The sequence below is a fragment of the Suillus subalutaceus genome (assembly GCF_016647625.1).
Source record: "Suillus subalutaceus strain FC151 chromosome Unknown DFJ58scaffold_1, whole genome shotgun sequence".
NCBI classification, from domain to species: Eukaryota; Fungi; Basidiomycota; class Agaricomycetes; order Boletales; family Suillaceae; genus Suillus; species Suillus subalutaceus.
This window is the reverse complement of record NW_024540250.1, coordinates 419084-442094: the sequence shown is the minus strand read 5'-3', so window position 1 is coordinate 442094 and position 23011 is coordinate 419084. Positions and strand designations below refer to the sequence as shown.

Sequence of the window (23011 nt, the reverse complement as noted above, 5' to 3'; positions counted from 1 at the left end):
AGACACCTGAGTTCTACCCCAGTATGTCTGGCTGTTACACCAAAATCCCTGAGGATGGAAGAGTTTCCTTGCGAAGTCATTAGGTACGATGATGATGCACCAGTATACGTCCAGAGTTGAAGCTTATACGTGTTAAACCGCGCTAGAAACTTTTCCATTATCGCACACATTGGTAGTTTTAATGTTTGGTCTCCACGGTCTCTTCTGAACTTTGCTCCCAGACCATGGTAAATCAACCTTGGCAGATAGGTGGGCTTCTACGCAAAGTAGTTAATTTCTTTACTGACGAGATATAACACTGTAGATTGTTAGAGGTCTGTCGCTTCGTGTATAAACCTCGGTTCTCATAGTTTAAATCACTCAGCTCACTGGCACTATTCAAATGAAGTCGACGGGAATTAACCAGCAGGTCCTAGACAAGCTAAAGGTGGAACGCGAGCGGGGTATTACCGGTGGGTCATCTATAGTTATGGATCTACTTCTGTTGAAGATGATTAACTTCGCGAAGTCAAGGCACAGACAGCAAGGTTTGTGTCACATTCTCTTTTCAAAATGGTTGACTGATGAAGCTCAGTATGATACACGTGGCTCATGGAAAACAGCACTTGCTGAATCTCATCGATACCCCTGTAATGAAATTTTATACTTGGTCTTGACGAGGAACTTAGCACCGTTTGTGTCACAGGGCCATGTTGACTTTGCTTGGGAGGTTTCACGATCCTTGGCTGCGTGTCAAGGCGCTCTATTGCTGGTAGACGCCTCGCAGGGCGTTCAGGCGCAGTCGATTTCCGTCTTTCACATCGCCAAGGAACGAGGACTAAAGATCATCCCAGTCTTGACCAAGGTTAGATCTCGCTTGACTACTGAATATGATGCCAGCTAACCGACTTTGCAGATTGACTTGCCCGCATCACAACCAGAACGAATGGCCGCTCAACTCCAGTCAACTTTTGGCATTGACCCGAGTGAAATTCTCCATATATCTGCAAAAACTGGCCAAGGAGTGGAAGCAGTTCTAAGAGCTATCGTGGACCGCGTACCACCTCCTTCTGGAAATATACACTCCCCTCTCAAAGCCTTTATGTTTGACTCACTGTCCGTATATGTCTATCTGTACTTCCCCTTCTGTGGTTCAAGTAGTGCCTCAGATATGACCGCTACAGGGGTGTCATTTCCCTCGTCAGCATACAGGATGGTATCATTCAAAAAGGTTGGTTCATATACTCTCTTCGCGTGTTACCTTCATCACTTAGTGGCATGTAGGGGACAGGATTGCGTCTTGTCATACCCGAAAGAAATATGAGATCACTGAAGTCGGCGTGATGCACCCTGAAGAGGTCCCAACATCGAGTCTACAGTCTGGACAAGTTGGCTACATAGCGTGCAACATGAAAGAATCTTCTGAGGGTAGGATAACAGCTACCGTTTTATGTTAGTCATATTCTGATCATTGCTCTCAGCTCATATTGGAGACACACTCCATCGCGTCGGTGAGCTTGTTGATCCTATGCCTGGATTCCAGCCGTCTAAGGCTATGGTTTGTTTCCAATATCGAATCTCCACGATCGGTCCTTATCTGATCTAGGTCTATGCCGGCGTATTCCCAGTGGATAGCAATGACTTCATTAAGCTCGAGGAATCCATCAAGAGGGCATGTTTTTATATTCGAATTCCTGTCCTACTCTTACACTTTCGTAGCTTACCCTGACGGACAGGAGCGTGACTATCCAACGCGAGTCCTCTACCGCGTTGGGGCAAGGGTGTCGCCTTGGCTTCCTCGGGACACTGCACATGGATGTTTTTCGACAGCGTCTGGAAGATGAATATGATGCAAACATAATAATAACTGCTCCAACTGTCCCATATAAAAGTATGTGACAACTCTAGCTTCGTATTCGAGCTACCGCTGAAGATCAGAAAGTCGTATACAAGGATAAAACGGTTATGATTAGCAATCCTACGGAATTCCCGGACACATCGGACACATCCAGCAAAGTGAAGCAAGTGCAAGAACCTGTTGTAAACGCTTCTATCATTGTTCCTGAAGGTTAGCACTCCGTAAAGTTGGCGAAAGCGATCTCGCTGATATTTTTAAATATTAGAATATATGGGGGAGATGATGAACCTTTGCTTTGCGCATCGTGCCGAGAACCTTGACCACCGGTACCTGGATTCAGGAAGCACCTCAGAAGCGTCTGCACGCGCCATCTTGACGTGCACATTGCCCCTCAGTGAAATTGTCACAGATTTCTTTGATCAACTGAAGAGCCGGAGCTCAGGCTATGCCAGTTTTGAGTGAGCACTGGCGATATAAATAAGGATAAATGCTGAAACATCCGTAGCTATGAAGATGGCGGATATAAAATCAGCGACCTCGCGAAGGTACGTGGTGGAAGTATCTATATTACACATTCCACTGACATTGTGTAGATGGTCTTTCTTTTGAATGGGAAACCAGTGGACGCACTCGCTCTTGTAGTCCATCGATCGGCTCAACACGAAGTTGGCAGAAAGTGGGTTAAGAAGCTTCGTGCGTGATGACGTTTTCCCTTCCAACATGCTGGTGCTGAAAATGATGGCAGATAAAGTGATCCCTCGTCAGCTATTCGAAGTTCCGATACAGGCTGCGGTCGGCAAGAAAATTATTGCTCGCGAGACTTTATCAGCAATGCGTGCAGACGTCACCGCTGGGCTCTACGGAGGTACGTACATAAACAGATCTCCGATATTTCCTGCCGTTCATGAAATTTCTCGTGTAGGCCACTACGAGCGCAAAATGAAACATCTGGAAAATCAAAAGGAGAGCAAGCGCAAGATGAAGCGCATTGGATCTGTCGACCTTCCCCAAGACGCTTTCTTCGATATACTGAGCACCAAGAGCAAATGAATGGCGAACAGTACGCTCAAGTGGTAGTGCAAATACACTGCGTCTGCAGCACGCTTGGTCTACATGACTCTACTACAGTTCATAATCCTCATCGTCATATGCCTCCTTGATAAGGCGATAGACCGACGATGGAGGGTGATCTCCACTATATAACGCGTTGAGGAGAGAGCAAAACCCACATACACTAATTACTCACTCGTTTGTAATAAATGCATCGATCAACTCTGGTCGGACATAATCATAGAAGGGGTTGACCACGTCAACCTTATCTACGAGGTTGCCCTCTTCGAAACCTAGCACACTACTTGGATCTGCGAAGTCGAGCGCGCCATATTCGTGATACAAATTCCATTGCGGGGTGAGTTTAAATTGTCCAGCACACACAACAACCGGGGTGCTATGCGCTCTAGCTGCCGTGGCAGCAAGTAGAGATCCTGTTATCGCAAACATGCCACCGTTGGCTAGTATCGCATGCGCGCCAAGCATGACTTTGTTGATACGAGACATGAGTGCATAGATGGATGAATCGGGAACAAGAACTGTAGAAATTCCAGCGGATGACAGAGATTGAGCCATATCATGTCCGCTATATCTAATGTACCATGAGGACTAGAGGTCATAACAGGAAATATCAGGTACGAACGATGGTGCAGTATCCGCAATGATAACAGTATATTTCCGATATGGCGCTGCAGCTTTAAGGAATGCTTCAACGGTGCTTGACTTTCCGATGGTCAGGATTATCTCGCTATCTGAACTCAGCAACAAATCAGACGGCCTTGGAACACAGCAAACTCACTCGGAATGTATATGATCCTTTGCATTTTTTGAGATATTATCGTATACTGTTTCCAGCTCATCCAGTACATCCTGGATGGCTTCCATAAGAACGGGTTTAAGCGTTCGAGCAAATGCATCAGGATCGTCCTCGTCGTTCTCCTTCAACATGACTTGCGACTTGTTCAAAGTCGTCTTTTGTGGAACGTTCTGTTTCCGTGGTTGTCCTTGCAACACAAACTTTGCGATCGACAAGGTATCGTTTGATGTCGACACAACCGCAGTCCCTTGCGAAGCAGTGTGGTATTCCTCCCGGATATGATGTAGTACTTTCCGTACAGTGTTCCCAACCGTATGTTCTGACGACGATACAAGATGATGAGATGCCAAACCGTGTGGAACAGAATTGGAGGAGAACCTTTAGGTTGTGCCTCCACAAGTTTTCGTCCAACGGATCGGATAATTTCGACGAGTTGGTCGATGTTAGAGAACCGCACTTTGGAGATAACCTGTCTCAGGACAAGGACGGTCTCGAGAGCAGTTTCACGGGACCCTACAACTTGCCTGTCATGATATATGATGTAGGGACATGATTGGAGGTTTAAACTCACCGTCTCCGCAATCTAGATGCAAGGGTGTCGACGACTCGCTGGTTTGCGATACTCGATGGGTCAGTAGCCATAGCTTCTAGTTCCGTTCTTTGTGGTCAAACGGTGCAGGTATCTGAGACTGGTCACTGGATGTACTAGATCTAAAAGACTTGCACGATGTAGTCACAACAGCAGAGTCGAGTCATACTTCAAGTTGCCGTAAGTAGCCGCATGTTACAAGTAATAAGTACATCGCCGTTCGTACATCGTCTATAATTCTACCACGACTTGGAAGAAGCTACATAGCCGCCTTGTCGTTCTTCATTCATACGGCTATCAACCACGGGAATAGATAATCTTTTGAGAGCCCACCAGCAAGCCTGATTTCTCAAATGTGCCAGTCAAGCTTGTCAGCCCATTTTCCAGGGAGCAATTCCGATATCTGTTCTACATCCTTGTCGCCTCTCCCCGAGAGACACTGTACAATACTATATGAGCGCCGCGCAAATGGAGAAAATTGATACGTACAATGACAAGATCGGTATCTTTTGGCAGTGTTTTGGCACGACGGACGCCTTCCCAAATAGCATGCGATGACTCGAGAGCAGGAATGATACCCTCCAACTGGGTGCAAAGTCGGAACCCTCTGAGTGCCTCCTCGTCTGTCGCAGCAACATACTCTGCTCTACCAGAGTCCTTGAGCCAAGAATGCTCTGGCCCGACGCCAGGGTAATCAAGACCCGCGCTGACCGAGTGTGTCTCGATGATCTGGCCAGCCTTCGACTGCAGGATGTATGTTCTCACACCATGCAACACACCGGGCTGTCCTTTCGAGAGGGTTGCACTATGCCGATCGCTATCCAAACCTTCACCGCCAGCCTCCACACCCACGAGCCTCACGTTCTTGTCGGGAATGAAGTCATAAAACGTCCCAATGGCATTGCTCCCACCACCGACGCACGCGACAATGACGTCTGGGAGTTTTCCCTTGGCCTCTTTTAACTGTGATTTGATCTCTTGGCCAATCACCTTTTGGAAGTCGCGCACAATCGTCGGGAATGGGTGTGGACCGATGCAGGAGCCGACAAGATAGTGTGTTGTGGAAAGGTTTGTCACCCAGTCGCGCATGGCTTCATTGACAGCATCCTTCAAAGTACGAGAACCTGACTCGACGGGTATGACCTAGATGGAGGTCAATATACACAGGACAGCGCAGGACAAAACAACAGACTTTAGCACCAAGCATGTTCATTCGGAAGACATTCAAGGCTTGGCGACGAACATCCTCTGCACCCATGTAGACGACACATTCCATGTTGAATCGTGCACACACAGTGGCAGTTGCGACACCGTGTTGACCAGCACCGGTCTCGGCGATGATGCGTGTCTTGCCTAGACGACGAGCAAGCAAGATCTGACAAAATGTCACTACACAAGCAAGGAACGAATATGCAATCCTACCTGCCCAATGGCGTTGTTGATTTTGTGAGAACCCGTATGATTCCTATAGTCTGTTAGTATATCGTAGGTACTTTCGGCAGGTGACTCACAGGTCCTCACGCTTCAGCCAAATCTGGGCGCCGCCAGCATGGTTCGTCAAGCTTTCTGCAAAGTAAAGTTTTGACGGGCGATTCATGTATCCATAATAGCCTTGAAACTCCTCCCAGAACTTAGGGTCATCGATAGCCGAGTTGTGAGCTTCCTCGAGCTCCACTAGGCAATCGAAAAGTGCCTCTGGGACGTACTGTCCACCGAACTGACCAAAACGTGCGGGAAGTAGGGCAACCGTGGGTGACTTCAAAGCACCATTAGAAGGCGTTGAAGTTTTTGAAGTCGGCAGCGACCGCATGCGAGTAGGCTGCCCCTTCAAGCTAATCTCCAGGCAGTAGTTCTCAACGGTTTGAGGTATCGAGTCGAGAGGTGCCTCCTTTATGATGCTCACGAGACGGCTACCAACAACAACGCCATCTGCTCCAGCATCAGCGACAACGTCAAAATGAGCGCGCGTTGCAACACCGAAGCCGACCGCCAGTGGGACAGCCGTGTATTCTCGGATGCGGGCGATGATATCCGGAAGGGCAGCATTCATTGTCCCTAGGATAGAAGAGCCAGTTGTTCCCATCTTCACGATGGTCAGATACACATAAATTATCATCAAACGGGTTTGCATACCTTTGACACTACATAGATGAAAGAGTCAGCAATGGACGAGAGAAATTGGATGCGATGCAAGGATGTCGATGGTGCGATGAGGGGAACATATGACAAGCTGAGAAACGGAACAGGTCAGTACAAACCAAGACGATCTCGATTAACTTACTCTGCCTTGGTGCACTTGTCACGGAAGTTGAGGGCCTCTTCAGGTGGAAGATCGACCATGACAAATCCGTTTGCACCAGCTTCACGAGCGTCTTGGATTGCCTTGTCCTCTCCATACGCAAGCATTGGATTGTAATACCCTGGTGGAGACGACAGTCAGTCTAAGAGGTATGCTGCAATAAAGATGGATACAGCATACCCATAAGAAGGACCGGCGCCTTCAATCCTTGGCTTCTCGCTTGTCGCAACATTCCAAGTACAGTGGCGTATTCAATATCATTTTTAAGCGCAACCTATCTCGCGTCGGTATTTAAGTGATCATATCGAGAGTCAAACATACAGTATTGGTCTCTTGGATAGCTGGGCCATCCGCAATGGGGTCGGAGAAGGGCACACCAAGTTCGATTATGTCTGCCCCTCCAGCTTGCATGGCCAGCAAGATAGGCACAGTGTCTTGTGTCCTTGGGTATCCGGCAGTGACGAAGGTCACTAATGCTGGGGTTCCCTATTCAAGTGTTCAATTCAAGCATAGATTTCAGAGAAATTCAGGTCACCTCCGCCTTTTTTGCTTCGAATACGGCTTTGAGAGCGTCCATGATCTATGGTGAAGGAAGCTGAAACGTACTTGAAACGAGTCACTGCTTGCCTTTTATCATGATCTATTCCGCCATGATCGAGATCTAACAGTAACCGATCACGTGACAGTACCTATTTGTCCTGCATAAGTTGCCGTGACTCAATCGAGGCCAGCTGTACACAGCGTAAATGGTAAAACAACAACTTGATACTAGTACTGAACAGGCGCGGCCCATCTGAAATATGAATGGTCAATTTCGCGATACGCCGCCGTGGTGTCACTGGTTGTGATGCGTTTGAGAGCACCGACCATATTTTTGCTCTCCCCCCGGCCTTTCTGGTCATCAGTCGTGCGTACATTGTAAAACTCTGCAACAAAACCTCCTCGCTCCTCGAGGGCAAAATCACTGAAAATATTTTCGGTAGGGCCCAGTGCACTTTGCGGCGCCCCATCTCTGACGATGGCCGCAGTATCAAACTCGCCTTACCCCCATTGCGGCTGGTGTCAGGACTTCGGTAGACGTCTTAGCCCCACGGTCGGTTGGGCAACACTATCGACGACGAGTAATGTGGACATCTTATCCTCACGCCCTTAGTATGTGGCGATGGATCCCCGTGGCCTTATACATAGACTGCCGTCAAATTTATTGTATATGACGGTACTTAGTATTCAGCTTGCGGGTCACATTTCGGGGGAGTCCAACGACATGTCCGCGCACTTGATGCGGTCCCTTCCTCTTTTGTTTCTTCACTCAGTAGTTACTCTTACCTAACAGTTTAAGATCTCCGTTTTGATGAGTTGTTCTACTTACGTTGATTCTCACTTGAGCGGTGCTCTAATAGGGGATGGTCAAAATGAAACGCCAACAATCCTTGAAACGCTCAAGTGCTCCAGTACGTTCCAACCCGTGGCACCGTGAATTCACGCGTGTCTCTCGCATGAAATCATGTTTATAATGTTTCAAGGGGGGCAAGCTACAGCTGTAGCAAGAAAGTAAAGCGTAACCCTAGATCGGGACATGAACCTTATTCTAGTTGACGTCAGTAGCTTCAGTCTAGCCTACCATACAACTCCCAGCTGCAGCTTTCCATTAAAATTCAAGATGCACTTTGACCTTAATTTCCCGGTCACTGCATCTGGATCCATTTCTCAATCAAAGAAGAATAAAAACAAACAACCCCAGCAATCCTCGTCGACAGCTTTCACTCCTGCTCAGATAAAGGGAATTGAAGCTCGTCTGGACCTTCTTGAACATTGTCTGTTTATTTCGCGCCATGTAAAGCAAATGCTAATTGCATCACAGTAGGATACGCTGTGATTGCGTTTAATCAATCGGTGAACAAGAAAATCGACCCAAAAACTCATGTCAACATTCTGGATGAACTTTTTAAGCAGTTGAAAGCGAGGCCAGGGACGGTATTCTTGAAGCGACTTACAATTGTTCTCGATAATGACAGTGAGAAAGGCTTTGGTTTGGTGAGTGCCTACCTTCTGTGGTCACCAGTAGCGTAACTTTTTTGAATGCAAGACGAACGCAAATGTCTCACTTGTTGAGCCCTACGATGTAATTGCTCTCCTGCCTACGACCTCCGCGACATTTTCACTTGCTTGCCTCACGCACAGCCTTCCTTCGCCCCTCACTGCACACATCATTGCTCTTCCTTTAACGCTCCCCCGACTGCCCTTCCAGTTGAAGCACACGTTGGTCAGAACTGCCATAAAGAACGGTGCGGTGTTCGAAATCAACTACGCAGGAGCCATTGGCGGTGAAAGTGACGCCAGTCTATCAACTTTTGGTGTCAGTGATACTGGTGTAAGTGGAAAACGGAATTGGTGGGCTGCTGCACGAGAAGTCGTGCGGGTGACAAAGGGCAAAGGCATTGTTGTGAGTGGTGGAGTTGCCTCTGAGGCAGACTATAGAGGACCCAAGGATATAGCAAATTTGTGAGTCTATTGATTTTTTCTTGTTGGTTTATTTATGTTTCGGTCCACCTTCATTTCAGGCTCACACTGCTGGACCTGGCACAAAATTTGGCTCACGATGCATCAGTTGCTGTGCCCAAATCACTCATCTTGCGTGCACGTAAGCTACTCATTAAAAAACATTCATCAACAATCTGATCCTCCTCTTCCTCGTGGAAACCTGACAGAGGCGCGCAAAACCTATCGAGCCGTCCTATCAGAACCCAGGTTGGTGGTTCCAAAAGCTACTCAGGTGGTGCCTCCCACCCAGCAGACCGGAGATGGCGAGAACACACGTGACAACGTGAATATCTCACAAACATCGAGTCAATCATCCCCGAATCCTGCTCTGACACTGTCTCAACCAGCGGGAAGCAAGAAGCGGACTTGTGATGAAGTTGGTCTCCAATCTACGACAAACGGACATGTCAAGAAAAAAATCAGAGAAGCTGCTAATGCCGAGGGCGAGTCCCGAAGAAAAAAGAAGAAAGGAGGGAATAGATAGAGACCTGGTGCAGTCTAGCAATTGCCACATAATTGATTCGTATTATCTTACAGAACATGCCTTCGTCATAGTCATCTGAGTGGTCCGCGACCACTCATTAGTTCTTCCTTTCCATGGCAAATGACTCGGAGATGGTACACTGTAGCTACGTAGATAGTTCAGATCTTCCTCTATACCATCATCGATCCCACGATCCAGAGGACAAGCCAATGAGGGAGCCAATGGAGGAATCCGAAAATACGAGACTTGCCCCCCAGTGTCATGTAACTTGGAGGACTGGGACTCAGCACTTTTGCAACCACACGGCGTGCAAATTCATCGGTATCCATGCTCCCTTTAGCTTGACTGCCATTCAGGCGTTCGTACACTCGATCGAAGTAAGGCTTGTAGATGGACGTGGGGGATAATTCCAAGGTGGCTGCCTGGTTAGCGGTGATATTTGACCGAACTTGACCTGGTGCTACCAACATCACTTTAACACCGAAGGGCTTGCATTCCATGGCCAAAACATCACTGAGCGCGCGAACTGCTGCCTTGGCTGCTGAGTATAATCCGTTCCATGGGGTGGCACTATTCAGAGTCAGACAAGGTCAGCTGAAAGATCGTATTATTGCACCGTGCTCACATGTTTCCTGCAAGTGATCCAATGTTAACGATAAGCCCTTGCTTGCGTTCCACCATGGAAGGTACAACTGCCTGTGCAACCCGCAAGACTGAATATGTGTTGGTCTCAAAGGCTTTTCTAGCCTGATCTAAGGACACATCAAGTAACGGTCCTGCGAGAGATCAAACATGACAATCGGTTCATGGCTCGAGTCAACTTGACAAACCGATTGCAATAGCACCAGCATTGTTCACGACGATATCAATCTTCCCCTGCTCTTCCAGAATAGACTGCACGACGAGTTTTACATCGTCATCGCTGGTCACATCCATGACGCGCTTTTCAACCGGATGTTTGAAGCCGTCCATCGTCTCCAGCCTGCGAGATGTAGCATACACGGTACATCCCTGCTCAGAAAGGTGTTCACATCTGTTATCATGAGTTGAAGCGCCCGAAATTTTTGGAGACAGAGGACATACAAATAGAAGCCGATTCCGCCTTTTGAACAGCCAGTCACTAGAACGACTTTTCCAGACATGATTCTCAGATGAGGTAGTCTCCCTAGCCAAACCTAACTCAAGAAAGACAAGTCGCTCCCTTCTACGTATCAGACGACTCTACCCGATATCCCATAACTTGTATATGCAATTCGGTAAATCAGAATTCCGTGATATTGATACGGACATCGTACATGTCACGAGCTGCTAATACCGGAGGTGAGTCGAAAGGGGATGTAGACTAGCGGTTGCCACGTGAATAGTTCTCGGGTGTTTTCCTAAAGAACGTGCTTCATCATCACAGACAGTCATATATGTTCACCCCCTATCATATCTTCCTTTCCATGGTAAGCGAGATGGTATGCGGTAGCTATACAGATAGCTCAGTCTTCTTCCACACCATCCACGATCCCAAAATCCAGAGGACAAGCCAACGAGGGAGCCAGCAGAAGAATTCGAAAAGACCCGACTTGCCCCCAAGTGACATATAACTTGGAGGGTTGGGACTCAGCACTTTTGCAACCACACGGCGTGCAAATTCGTCGGTATCCATGTTCCCTTTGGCTTGACCACCATTCAGGCGTTCGTACATCCGATCGAAGTAAGGCTTGTAAATGGACGTGGGGGATAATTCCAAGGTGGCTGCCTGGTTAGTAGTAATATTTGACCGAACTTGACCTGGTGCTACCAACATCACTTTAACACCAAAGGGCCTGCATTCCATGGCCAGGACATCAGTGAAGGCACGAACCGCCGCCTTGGCTGCGCAGTATAATTCATTCCAAGGAGTAGGGCTATTGAAAGGGGTCAGACGAAAGATCACATCATCGCACCGTGCTCACATATTGCCTACAAGTGACCCAATGTTGACGATAAGCCCTTGTTTGCATTCGACCATGGAAGGCGCGACTGCTTGTGCAACCCGCAAGATTGAGAACGTGTTGGTCTCAAAGGCTTTTCTAGCCTGATCTAAGGACGCATCAAGCAACGGTCCTACGAGAAAACGAACATGTCAATCGATTCACTGCAGCTCGAAAATTTTTAACGAACCGATGGCAATAGCACCGGCATTATTCACAACAATGTCGATTTTCCCCTGTTCTTCTAGAATAGACTGTACGACGAGTTTAACATCGACATCGCTGGTCACATCCATGGCACGCTTTTCTACCGGATGCTTGAAGCCGTCCATCGTCTCCAGCCTGCGAGATGTGGCATACACGGTGCATCCCTGTTCGGCAAAGCGCTCACATCTGTTTTTATTAGTCGCGCTGGTTTGATATCATTGGAGACAACGGACTTACAAATAAAAGCCAATTCCGCCGTTTGAACAACCAGTTACTAGAATGACTTTTGGAGACATGAGTTTCGGATTTGAAAGCAGGGGTACCGACCTTATGTCCACTACTGTGTATAAGTAATCTCCACAACGCGGACTGAATAGAAGGAAGATTTAGTAAATATATTGGGCCAAGACTCCGTGTCTGATATATTGTGTCGTGATCTTGATGCCAGGGTCGAGTCCATATACTTCACCATCCAAGAAAGTTCCCCGCCGTCTCTCCGCAGGGTGCATTCATCACACAGTCGGTTGGTCATGATAGCATATGCAATTGTCCGACGGGTACGGCGGTATTAAATGTTGATTACGCGTTGTTGGGACCGATCCTCGGTGTGCATTGATCGATGGGAAGCCCGCGAAGGCGCGGACAGGAGCGCAGAGCTAAAGGCGCCAAACCAGCTGAGGCCGTAACAAAAACCTAAGAATGACATAAATTGAAGCACAGCAAGATGTTCTTGCATCCACAATTACAGGTATAACCACAACCATCGTCCCCATCGCGGTGTTCACTGAAAGGTATCCAAGCCGTGGTTATAAATTAGTTCCGTTGCACCCCGCCAAATTCAACAATCTCATCCACGAAACGCTCCCAGCGTTCTTCCCATTTCAGCGTCGCATGCGCCTTTTCTTCAGCCGTGAGCATCGAGTACTGCGCCCGAATACATCCAGTCATTGCCTGAAGTGGAACAGAAATAGAGAAATGCGCACCTGGATACTGTCTCGTGCAATATGTCCCAGCGTGAGCAGACCAGTGACGTTGCTTGCTGCAAGTACCTGTAGTTGCGCATGTTTGAACGACGATGTGAGAGGGGCATAAAATGGAGCTAACCTGGAAAAAGTCAAAGCTCAAACCCATGTTCTGGAACAGCGATGGGTCATCTGAGCCCAGTGCCACTGGTACACCATGATTGATCAAGATTGGGAGAGGATGCATCGGCATCGATGCCGTCAACCTCTACTTGCCCCTCACGCAATCAGTGTCCGGATAGGATAAGATGGAAGGGAGTCCAACGCACCAATATCTCATTTGAAATTGGGCAGACTTCTAGCGCTACGCCGCGTTCCCTGCACATCGACATCAGCTTTGGGTGTTTCACAAGCGAGAATCCGTGTCCGATCCGCTTCGTCCCTAACAGCAGTGCGTCGTACAGATTGTCATCTGCTATGGATCCGTCACCAGTAGTTTCACCCGCATGAAATATGAACGGGATATGATGGTGTTCGGGGAGTCCTTGAGAGGTTTGCAGGGTGGTGAAAGAAAGAAGCTGCGGGAGGTAGTCTTTGAGTGGGCGAAAAATATTTTCGTCCCCGACGAGGTCAAAACCTTGAGGAGTTCGTTGTCGGCGGTGTCATGATGCGAGAACTTAAAAGCGTCTAAAACATACCGGCAATGATACCAGGGAAAAGCCTCTTCATCTCTATACAGTCGTTGAGATACCACTCCAACTCCTCAGGCTCGCAGTTTCGGACCACCGTGTATATGATCTATTGTTTTATAGGCTTGAGACCCGAAACAAAGGATAACAAGCACCTTAGCACCGATAAATTCGTCATCTCTTCCTTGTGCTCGTAGGCTCCCTTTAAATTCAACCAGGACGTCCTGGAACATGCTCAGCCACTCTTTGTGTGGGACATTTTCCTCCCCGTCGGGACCAATCATGTACCTACCAATATCACAATCAAAAACGACAAGCACAACAGAACCAACCTTACTTTGGACTGAAGTTGATACGCGCCTCTACATAAGATACACCGTCTGTAAAGGTTTCCTCGAGGAATTGCCGGATATATGCGCGCCAAACTGGGGCAAAGTACACCAAGTTCTGTGCACCTCGATGAGTATGGTATCCACCAATCCCTAAACATGGGTACTTACTCTTGTGAGTGTAGCAGCTGCACGGAATTTGTCCCATATCTTTGCGGAGATTGAGAATGTATTCTTTTGTCCGACAAGATACAAAGTGACTTACCCTAATGTTATTATTATGCGTGATATATGCATCGCTTGGGTTGATTGTGAGGCAGCTTGCGACCCAGCGGTCAAAACCTTGTGTACCACCCAGGGCAGCATCGAACTGCTCACGCGCACGGCGAAGGGGTACCCACTGTCCTGGTTTGTAGGTGGGTAGAGATAGCGAGATGCACTGTGGAACGAAGCTGGGTGGGAGAGGACGAAATTCAATTTCGAGAGATTTGATGGAGTCAGGCGTGACCCGTGCTGATGCGCAGATATGGATTGAGGTGTGCTGTAAGGCGAGTGCCAGCAGGGTATTGCCATTGACGGTGAGATCAAGATGTACGTGCAACAACGCGCCTTTTGGCATCTTTGTAATGTAATGCGTCATAAAAATCATGCAACTAGCTGCGACTGAGACCTCTAAGTACTTAGAGATGGACAAACCTTGGTGATGAGATTGAAGAGCTGGGTCTTGAGGATAATGTCCTTTCCTACATAATAAGATATCAGTTAACACTCTGTGTTTTGGGAGCTTGAGTGTACCTGTGAGGAACTCCATTCCTGGGAACGGATGAGGAACTTCTTCATGCTCTACTGCCCAAATCGACTTTGCCTCTTCCTCGCGAATGCGACGTAAGATTGCGTCTGCTTGTCGCGATTTTTCAGAGAAGCGATCTCCATTGACCGCATCGACACGAAGAGCTCGATCATCTGCAATGAGCTGGGTTCGTTTGCGGTTGTACTCGTCGAGGAGAGTCATCACAACCGATCACCAATATACAATGTCAAGATGATGGTTGCAATTTAGCATTTAAGTCATGTGAGCGATAATGGATCACGTGAGACGACAATAGCTTCGGAACTGCACAAAGTGATTCTGCAATCAAGTCCTGAACGACGCCGTGGGCGGCCTATAACCACCCAACCACATTCTATCTAGTACTCGCCATCATAATGTCCTCGGGCGATGAAATGGGTAATTTTGACCTTATATGCTAAGTCAACTTAACTGATGAGCGCACGTGAATGCAGACGCATTGAAGGCTACGACGCGTCCAAAACCTCGTAAAAGGCAGCGCACCGTGTCCCCACAGCCGTCAACGTCTAAGCAATCAAGTAATCGTAAACTAATAACAGAATCTTCCTCTTCCCCCCCTTCCTCTTCAGACGATATCGAGCTCATCGATCCGCCACCTAATCTACCCGCGAGTACGGCCCGTCCACAGAGAAAGAAGGGGCTGGGCAAGGCATCCGAAAGTCGCATTAACGGGAAAGTCCCAGAAAGCCAGGCAAAGGGGAAAGCACCGGAGAGTCAAGCAAAGGGGAAAGCACCAGAGAGTCAAGCAATGGCAAAAGACACTCACGTCAAACCAAAACCCGTCAAGCCTGCTGCCAAGAAACTTCCCTCTCCAATTCTCATTGCTGAAGACCCCTCAAATCATAGTGAACCAGAGCACGAACCTGAGAAACCACCCTTGAGCCCACGTATCCACAAGGAGCTTGAGCGATGGAAGGCAAAGACAAAAGATGTACGTTTCATACCCTCCGTTGTTCGGATGAGTAACGCTTATGATTCCATTAGTTGGAGCATCAGCGCGACAAACTTTCGCAGCAACTCGAGGAACTCTTCCAGGTTCGCAAAACAGATGCTGAACAAGCTCTTGATGACCTTACGGCTCTATATGATGGTCGTTCAAAAAGTGAGTGCCACCTACTTAACGGTATTCCAGCTAGATTAAGTCCTGTACCTCTCCCTGCACTATCATCATCGCTTCAGCACAAGACTCCATCATAACAGCCCTCCAAACACAACTCGCCTCCCAGTCGCCCTTCTTCCGGACATCTGAACCTGAGCCAAATCCTCCGTCCAGGTCGACACACCCACCTCCCAGTTCGAGCACTTCAGCCATTCCTCACTTCCTCACTCGCGCTACAGCTGATGCTGAACAGCGCACACTGCACGATAAGCTCGCACACATGCGGGACGAACTTGCAGCTAAGGACAAAGTTGTCGAGGAGCGTGAACGGCGAATTGCCGAGCTTGAGCAGAGTGGTGCGCCTTTTTTGCTGGATCTGATAGGTTCTTCCCGTAGTGATGCTGAATCGTTTGTGCATGTGCAGTGAAAGATATCCGCGTTGAACTTGACGCCGAGATTGCGCGCTCAAAGCAGCTTCTCGCACGACAACCACACCCCCACACCAAGACCTCCTCCACAGATGCAGACCCAAAACACTCTGCAACCATCCAATTCTACGAGGATTTTTCAAACCTCTTGGTCTTGAACATCAAATGGGAGCCGCGCGAGGGCATAGAAGACGACATCGTGCATACGTGTGTGTATACGTATGTCGCGACGGTGAAGGATGAAACCGACGGGTGGGAGCATGTCGAGAGGTGTAAGTTTTGTTCCCCCTTTTTCCCCTCCCGTGTGTGCCTACTTAATTGATCCCCAAAAATCAGCAATATCCTTCTCCCTCCGTGCCTACACCGAGTTGTCAGATTCTGAAGACACGGAAGTGGACCGGCGCGTCAAGTATACTCCTCTCGAGCTTGACAAATTGAGCGATGATTTCAAGGAACGCCTTGGCTTCCTAGCGAGTGGGTTTACGTTCCCGCACAAACAGGCTGCGCTATTTTTGGGGAGCCTGACGCGCCAGATGGAGACTGCCTTTGAGAGTGAGAGGATGGGAAGTGCAGCTGACGAACATGAAAGGAGAGAAGAAATCGTTGATGTTGACGAACTTTAGTACTTATACGGGGGGTGAGCCACGGGTTCACAGATGCATCGATGTTTCCCAGTCTCGTTTGGTTTATGTACACCCCACATTACCCCACGGCGATACCCGTTATGTATACAGTACATACATGATACACCTGCGTTGTACTGTCATTACGTTGGTTTATCTATCGTAGATTCCTGGTTATGACCACCGAGGAGGGCACAAGTCATTTGAAGTGCGTTGCCAACTTGCCATAAGATCGTTCAGTGCATTCATATGTCTTCCCAAAGTCACCTTGTCTTCTGATTCTCCAGGTTTCTCTAACCAAATAGATGTCATGGTTGCCCACAAGGATAGGCAATTTCTGGTCCACGGACGGCAAATGAAAACCTCCGATTGTACAAGGCCTTGTAGATGGATGATCTTGGGTCTTTCAGGTTGGCCAGGACGCGGAACTCCCTGTGCGGCGGCCATGGCTAACTTGCAGGCTCATGGCCATTTATTCGGCACTACAGAACGTAGTGTTCAACACGTTAATATTATGGAATGATAGTGACTGACACATAAGGCGCCCATATGGAAGTAGGAGACGCTGTGCAGACAATATTGCGGAGTTTCAAAGTTTTGTGCACATTCAAGAAACTCACCGTCAGTAGGAAAATTAATCCCATAGCTGCAATATGGCCCGTCTTGATCCTGTTTCAAGCGACGATGACGCTCCGGAAGCAGTTTTCTCACTCTATTTCCAATCGGAATGCTAAGCTGGAGAAGAAAACCCTTCGTGATTTTGAGGCAGAAGAAAACGCGCGGAAGAAGGCACACAACCGGGAAAGGGATCGGAAATTGAAGGAGCGGGCGGTTGTTACGCGTCTGGGGAAGCTTTCAAATAATGCAGTACGGACGAGCAAGCAGAAAACTCCAAGAGAATCTAATGTCGAAAGTGACGGGTCTTCTAGTCAAGAGGATAAGGTTCTTGAGGATAACACGTTGGAGGTGCGAATGCGCCGCGCAATGGAGGACGCTGCTGCCGAAATGGATGATGGAGATGACCAGAATGGCGACGGCGAGCTAGAAAATCTGACTGATGGAGGATCAGTTAACAGTGGAATAGATGAAGAGATGGCAGAGTTCGATGCTGAAAGCGGACTAGAAGAGGATGAGGAGATGACGAGTGGCAGTGATGACGAATCAGGAGACGAAGACCAGCCTCCGTTAACGAAGTCATCGGCCAAAGGGAAATACCTGGAAGATACGCTTTTCACGTCTGCATTTGCTTCGCAAAGTGCGCACGCGATGGCAGATACTACTGCAACCAAGTCACTACAAAAAGTGCAACCATCGAGAAGACGGCAGCGACGGCCACTCGCACGCGCCAAAGACCTTCTTGTCGGGTGCGCATCTCGGTCGTTGCGCTGTGAGCTTTCTGACCAGTCCACTATAGAACTCGTACTATCCGTACCCTACCCGATTCACTTGCATCCAAGGTTCATTCAACAGCTCACACCATCCCATCACAAAAAATACGCAAATTTATCAATCAAAGCCTTGCTATTAAAGGTCGGCTGGCGTCCGCTAAAGCAAAAGCACGAGGATGGGAGAGACGGCCAGGTGAGTCGTGGTCTAATATTGCCTTCACTCATGCGAACAAAAACCCAGCGAATATCGGCGTAATGAAATGGACTGGAGCACCTTCTGGTTTTGTTCGCGACAAGCAATAATAAGTTGCGTCTACTAGTTGCCACGATTAAACCCAAAGACGAATTCCGGATGGTGATGGCACCTGTTGCATTCAGGAATCACTGATGAAGATAGATATCCGACTGTTCGTCCTGAGATGAAAGACGTTGGCTAAGTCATGGTGACCTCTTACCACACATTCGCAATGACCGTTATACCCCGGAGATTTCATATGAACGCGTCAGGTACAAACCTAGCTGTTTCGGCAAATTCGTGGAAATTCAGAATACATTGAACTGATGGTCGTCCACTTTCAACTGATGACCCAATGTGGTGTAGTACTATAGTAGCTATAGCATGGAGGATGGACGTCGATGGACATCGAAGAGCGTATTCTAGCACTGAAATTTCTCACTTGCAATGTCGTCGGCTCAACTGGTCAAGCTTAAGCTTTCAAGCGACTAGCTGTGCTTAAGCGCTTATAAATATCTAGAGCTGTAGTAGTACCACGTGCAGTACCGTTGTTTCAAGCGATCTGGTAGCAGTTGAGGGCGGCCTAAGTTCTTTTCCGGCTTTCATCATTGCAATTTGTATCGGCGCTCTCGATCGCACTGCCATTATAATAAGTACTGGAGCTTGGAGTCGGATACATTACGATTCGGACTGCCATACGGAAGGCTCGATTCCCAGACCTACTAACATTGGTCGAACGTCGCTTTTCCTAAGTATTTTCCATTCCGGAGCCCGGAACCCGGATTTGACATTTGCTGTCATTAAGCGCCCAATTGTTCTTGTATGTTATCACTGGCCTCAGTGGCCTGCTATCGGATGCATCATGGTGTATTGACCTGGACGAGCTGAACGCTGGTCACCACTGGACCATTACCGCTCATTGTACGTCGCCGCATGAATCATTTACATGCTGAGTTATTTAGGATTCCTGCATTAAAATTGTTATTGCACGGTACATTTGGAACTTACCTAACCATGCGGCACTGCCCATCGCTTACTACTTATGTGCAGCCTGAGTACGGAGAACTGTCTTCCTTTGCCAATCGGTCTGCCACCACAGGTTCTAAGTGCACGGAACACCAATTAGTGCGGTACCGGATATATTTCCAAGATACACAATTCTGGCTGGTCTGTGCTGTTCTTCCATCACGGTGTTCTTTACTAGATTGCTCAGGTTTTCTCATAGACGCTTTGATAATAGGTATAGCATGCCTTCCTTTGTGATAAATTGATGTTTATCTCTACAGGCTTGTCCGTCACTGGTCTCACAGCAATATAGAGTCAAGCGAATGTGCCCAAGTGAAAGTCTGTCCTTGGGCCCACACCCGCCACAATGTGAATCGTTTATAACACTATTGAATTTATGGAAATCGCCATCTTCCCCCTCTTCACCAATGCCCTCGCCAATGCTCGCCGACTACTTACAGAGACGTGATAAACTTATCGCAGAGGATCGCGCGTTGCGAATAGACCGTGTTCGTGCGAATTATTCCATGGCCGAACTCAAGGCAGACGAAGTCGTGCGCTCCATCCGTGCCAAAGAAGCCGTCTCCTTTTGGGGAGTTGATCACGAGAACGTCCTTCACCCATACCCCGGGATGGAGTTCCTGAATGGTATGAGGCTCGACTTGCGTTTAGCACTTCCTCTCACATTCGCGTACAGCCAAAGAAATTATTGTCAAGACAGATCTCTACAGTAAAATAGTCTCCAAAGTAAGCATAGCAAATCATCGTGTTTCCCGTCACCGACCATCTCGACCACGGTTTCCCTGTAGATGCCAAAGGGCGGACTGTTGCATTTGCACCAGAACGCCTCGGTGGAGGCCAGAACGCTGCTTGATCTGGCACTAGGTCATCCCGCGATACATATCCGTGTTCCGGGTCCGTTAGACGCGGCTTCTCTCGAAACCGTACTACCCAAGATCCAGCCGATTCCAGTGGAACAGTATCCTGCTGCCAATGCAATTGGTATCACGGATATTTTATACACCGGCGGCTGGGTTCCTATCAAGAAGGCGCGAGAGCTCTTCGATCCTGCACTAGGCGGTCCTGCTGGATTTGATAAGTGGGTGCTTAGCGCCTTTGTGATCAATCCCAATGATGCGTTTAAGACGTACAATACGCCGATGAAAGTGAGTTTCAATTAGCGTGCGACCTGCTGAACATGTCCTTAATGTGAGGGACTCGCAGATCTGGCAGAAGTTTGGGAGTACCTTTGCCGTGACCGATGTGAGCCTGTGGCGTGCTGGAAGTCAAGATGTGAGCCTGTACTGATGAACCTTAGCCCATCATCCGATTTGTGCCGATTCAAAAGGAATACTTGCGGATGTGCATCCGGTCGTCGATGGACGATGGCATCTCAGTATATTGAGATACGAACTAGTTTCTTTAACAAGTGAGTCGCAAAGACATACGACTATGCTTGAGATGCCTGACATTTCGTCAGATATATACTTGCAGAGGACGCCAAGACTAAACTTGAAATACGTGAACTACTCTTGATAATTCAAGAGGTCACGAACGAAATGAAAGCGGAAATGAAGGCAAAAGGCCGAGAAGACGATTTCGCCGGGTTGAAGGTCAGCTTAGTCTCGGTTGAAGATACTCGAGCTCAGACTAATATTTTTCTCAGATTATCTATACTACCCTGAGAATTATTTCCCCTGAGGGATTGGAAGCAGAACTAGATCAGTGCAGCAGATTCAAGCAGGAATTTCCGGACCTTATTGCTGGCAAGTCTCGTTGTTTTTTTATGTCAGCGGACCTAGATCTAAGTGTTCTATCTTCCAGGATTTGATCTTGTGGGCCACGAAGATGGAGCAGAGTGTAAACCACTAATTTATTACGCAGAGCCGCTTCTGCGTTTCGCGGAGCAGCATCCGGACATTCCATTCATCTTTCATGCCGGTGAAACTCTGGGCGATGGCTCTGCGGCGGATATGAACCTGTATGATGCCATTCTACTTGGAACAAAGCGTATCGGACACGGGTTAGGTGCATTGTATGGCATAAAGCGCTCGCTAACTCATGTTGCATAGCTTTTCACTAGCCAAGCATCCCAAATTAATGCAAATTTGTCGAGAGAAGAAAATAGCAATTGAAGTCTGCCCTATATCGTGAGTGACTCGTATAAGTAGACGCCTCCAATTTATCTTAACCTTCTAATAGAAATGAAGTGCTAGTAGGTTTTTCTGTATACTGCCTCCGAACCTTGTTAACTCAACAAATGATAGCGTCTCACCTCATCGATGCCTATGCATCCCCTCCCGATAATTATGAACCAAGGCATTCCTGTAGTACTGTCTTCCGACGATCCTGCAATGTTCAATAGCATGGGGTTGTCCTTTGATTTCTTCCAGGTGACCTCTTCCTTGTTTGTCCCTTAGTAGAACAAGACTCATCACTTGCTTAAAGGTACTAGTAGCAAGTGAAGTTACAGGACTCCTTACTCTTGGCCAGATGGCCCGTGACAGCATTACTGTGAGTCGTATCATTGTCCTTGTCTCTTGCATTGTGTGATGTTTCCTGGGTAGTATTCCATGCTCGATGAACGCAGCAAGCGCACGGCTATGGATGCATGGGAAAGACGGTGGACCAAATTCGTAGAAGAGGTTGCGGCGATGAATCCATGAAGCTTTGGCTCTCGGATTTCACCGTGAGTCATGTCCTTGTGTTTGTCCCTTGCATTGTGTAATGCTCCATGGGTAGTTTTTCATGCTCGATGAACGGGGCAAGTGCTCGGTCATGGATGCATGGGAAAGACGGTGGGCCAACTTGAAGTTCATAGAAGAGGTTGCGACGTTGAGTCCGTGAACCTTTGGCTCTCACTCACAGAAATACCGAAATATAGAGCTCAGGATGTTGTAGAGATACGTGAAATCATCAAACTTGTGTAATTGCTGTCCAATGATAGCAACTTATCGTCCACTTCCTATGTACCTCGACCTAGTGATTAGTGCGGGGGCTACTCACGACACTACCGTTACGAACGGTATCACACTATCTGATTAAACCCCTACCGTTTCGCCGGCCTCATATCGTGATCCAGGAGCTGCATAATACCTATTTCAGCGGTAAAAGCGCCAGTGAGTGGTAGCATATCTAGTACGAACGCCATCGCTATACGTCCATCAAATTCACCACTGACCGATGACTATAGTGTCGAGTGATCCCAGTTGATCGATTCTGCCCGGGCCTGTACCTTCAGCCATTTTGCAGGTTCGTGGAGACACTGGAAAGTAAGTAGGATGATAACGCTAGTGAGTCTCGCTCTATTTCAACTTTGATTTTGCAGTTGCAGCCTTCATTGCGGTTGAATATGGTTGGGGTGAGCAAGATATATAATACGTATTGAGGGAATCATCGATGACCATATGATGTTGGCACTGAAAAATTTGGACGGGCGGTAGGTTGACGCTATTACCAGGGCAACCATCTCACCGACAAATTTATCGTGAAGTGGTCTGGGTGAGCAAAATTAAGTACTTATTCCGCACGGAGGCAACGCTGGTCCCTCATGACTATTCTATATATCGATGTATGTACTACTTGGGTTATAATCTCAGTTGGCAGAACAGTTGTGCT

At 48.0% G+C, this 23011-nt stretch overlaps 10 protein-coding genes across 10 annotated transcripts; 5 read left to right on the top strand and 5 right to left on the bottom strand.

The window, feature by feature from the left end:
* Positions 1-54: 54 nt before the first annotated feature.
* DFJ58DRAFT_648393 (P-loop containing nucleoside triphosphate hydrolase protein) lies at positions 55-2887 on the top strand (the record flags this gene model as incomplete). Its single annotated transcript, XM_041381472.1, has 19 exons — positions 55-83; positions 147-172; positions 222-249; positions 305-314; positions 365-531; positions 575-629; positions 686-844; positions 896-1095; positions 1149-1210; positions 1264-1407; positions 1461-1537; positions 1586-1675; positions 1699-1870; positions 1922-2047; positions 2103-2295; positions 2343-2382; positions 2431-2530; positions 2583-2702; positions 2760-2887. 19 exons carry the CDS (start codon positions 55-57, stop codon positions 2885-2887), a joined length of 1926 nt encoding a protein of 641 aa, XP_041251202.1.
* On the bottom strand, positions 2583-4346 carry DFJ58DRAFT_851096 (uncharacterized protein; the record flags this gene model as incomplete). Its single annotated transcript, XM_041393809.1, has 6 exons — positions 2583-3032; positions 3084-3479; positions 3531-3635; positions 3687-4023; positions 4083-4228; positions 4276-4346. The coding sequence occupies 6 exons, from the start codon at positions 4344-4346 to the stop codon at positions 2960-2962; spliced, it is 1128 nt and encodes a 375-aa protein (XP_041251201.1). The 3' UTR covers positions 2583-2959.
* A 118-nt stretch (positions 4347-4464) lies between these two features.
* On the bottom strand, positions 4465-7258 carry DFJ58DRAFT_909457 (tryptophan synthase beta subunit-like PLP-dependent enzyme). Its single transcript, XM_041395141.1, has 10 exons — positions 7128-7258; positions 6914-7078; positions 6773-6866; positions 6575-6713; positions 6427-6523; positions 5805-6376; positions 5716-5758; positions 5486-5668; positions 4783-5436; positions 4465-4732 (listed from the first exon to the last, which is right to left on the bottom strand). Exons 1-10 carry the CDS (start codon positions 7167-7169, stop codon positions 4643-4645), a joined length of 2079 nt encoding a protein of 692 aa, XP_041251200.1. The 5' UTR covers positions 7170-7258; the 3' UTR covers positions 4465-4642.
* Positions 7259-8188: 930 nt separating this feature from the next.
* On the top strand, positions 8189-9893 carry DFJ58DRAFT_693352 (PHP domain-like protein). The gene is made up of 5 exons (XM_041383415.1): positions 8189-8406; positions 8454-8626; positions 8679-9094; positions 9154-9233; positions 9301-9893. Exons 1-5 carry the CDS (start codon positions 8253-8255, stop codon positions 9615-9617), a joined length of 1140 nt encoding a protein of 379 aa, XP_041251199.1. The 5' UTR covers positions 8189-8252; the 3' UTR covers positions 9618-9893.
* Positions 9742-10951, bottom strand: DFJ58DRAFT_4363 (uncharacterized protein). Its single transcript, XM_041380400.1, has 5 exons — positions 10913-10951; positions 10701-10856; positions 10448-10650; positions 10243-10393; positions 9742-10187 (listed from the first exon to the last, which is right to left on the bottom strand). The coding sequence occupies exons 2-5, from the start codon at positions 10757-10759 to the stop codon at positions 9788-9790; spliced, it is 813 nt and encodes a 270-aa protein (XP_041251198.1). The 5' UTR covers positions 10760-10856; positions 10913-10951; the 3' UTR covers positions 9742-9787.
* On the bottom strand, positions 10919-12459 carry DFJ58DRAFT_4280 (uncharacterized protein). The gene is made up of 4 exons (XM_041380359.1): positions 12023-12459; positions 11769-11971; positions 11561-11711; positions 10919-11512 (listed from the first exon to the last, which is right to left on the bottom strand). Exons 1-4 carry the CDS (start codon positions 12079-12081, stop codon positions 11089-11091), a joined length of 837 nt encoding a protein of 278 aa, XP_041251197.1. The 5' UTR covers positions 12082-12459; the 3' UTR covers positions 10919-11088.
* Position 12460: 1 nt separating this feature from the next.
* On the bottom strand, positions 12461-14813 carry DFJ58DRAFT_4283 (Metallo-dependent hydrolase). Its single transcript, XM_041380361.1, has 11 exons — positions 14561-14813; positions 14462-14508; positions 14031-14384; positions 13937-13975; positions 13774-13883; positions 13592-13724; positions 13446-13545; positions 13077-13384; positions 12890-13015; positions 12769-12834; positions 12461-12709 (listed from the first exon to the last, which is right to left on the bottom strand). The coding sequence occupies exons 1-11, from the start codon at positions 14775-14777 to the stop codon at positions 12599-12601; spliced, it is 1611 nt and encodes a 536-aa protein (XP_041251196.1). The 5' UTR covers positions 14778-14813; the 3' UTR covers positions 12461-12598.
* Positions 14814-14909: 96 nt separating this feature from the next.
* DFJ58DRAFT_752429 (uncharacterized protein) lies at positions 14910-16959 on the top strand. Its single transcript, XM_041387836.1, has 6 exons — positions 14910-14993; positions 15050-15546; positions 15600-15717; positions 15795-16070; positions 16139-16414; positions 16479-16959. The coding sequence occupies exons 1-6, from the start codon at positions 14972-14974 to the stop codon at positions 16763-16765; spliced, it is 1476 nt and encodes a 491-aa protein (XP_041251195.1). The 5' UTR covers positions 14910-14971; the 3' UTR covers positions 16766-16959.
* A 414-nt stretch (positions 16960-17373) lies between these two features.
* Positions 17374-18949, top strand: DFJ58DRAFT_752424 (uncharacterized protein). The gene is made up of 4 exons (XM_041387835.1): positions 17374-17436; positions 17468-18129; positions 18180-18346; positions 18395-18949. The coding sequence occupies exons 1-4, from the start codon at positions 17419-17421 to the stop codon at positions 18454-18456; spliced, it is 909 nt and encodes a 302-aa protein (XP_041251194.1). The 5' UTR covers positions 17374-17418; the 3' UTR covers positions 18457-18949.
* An 872-nt stretch (positions 18950-19821) lies between these two features.
* Positions 19822-22059, top strand: DFJ58DRAFT_720501 (Metallo-dependent hydrolase; the record flags this gene model as incomplete). The annotated part of the gene is made up of 14 exons (XM_041384714.1): positions 19822-20041; positions 20091-20140; positions 20203-20559; positions 20618-20656; positions 20712-20755; positions 20811-20822; positions 20874-21006; positions 21060-21168; positions 21218-21416; positions 21466-21543; positions 21596-21608; positions 21661-21786; positions 21842-21907; positions 21961-22059. 14 exons carry the CDS (start codon positions 19822-19824, stop codon positions 22057-22059), a joined length of 1545 nt encoding a protein of 514 aa, XP_041251193.1.
* Positions 22060-23011: the final 952 nt, after the last annotated feature.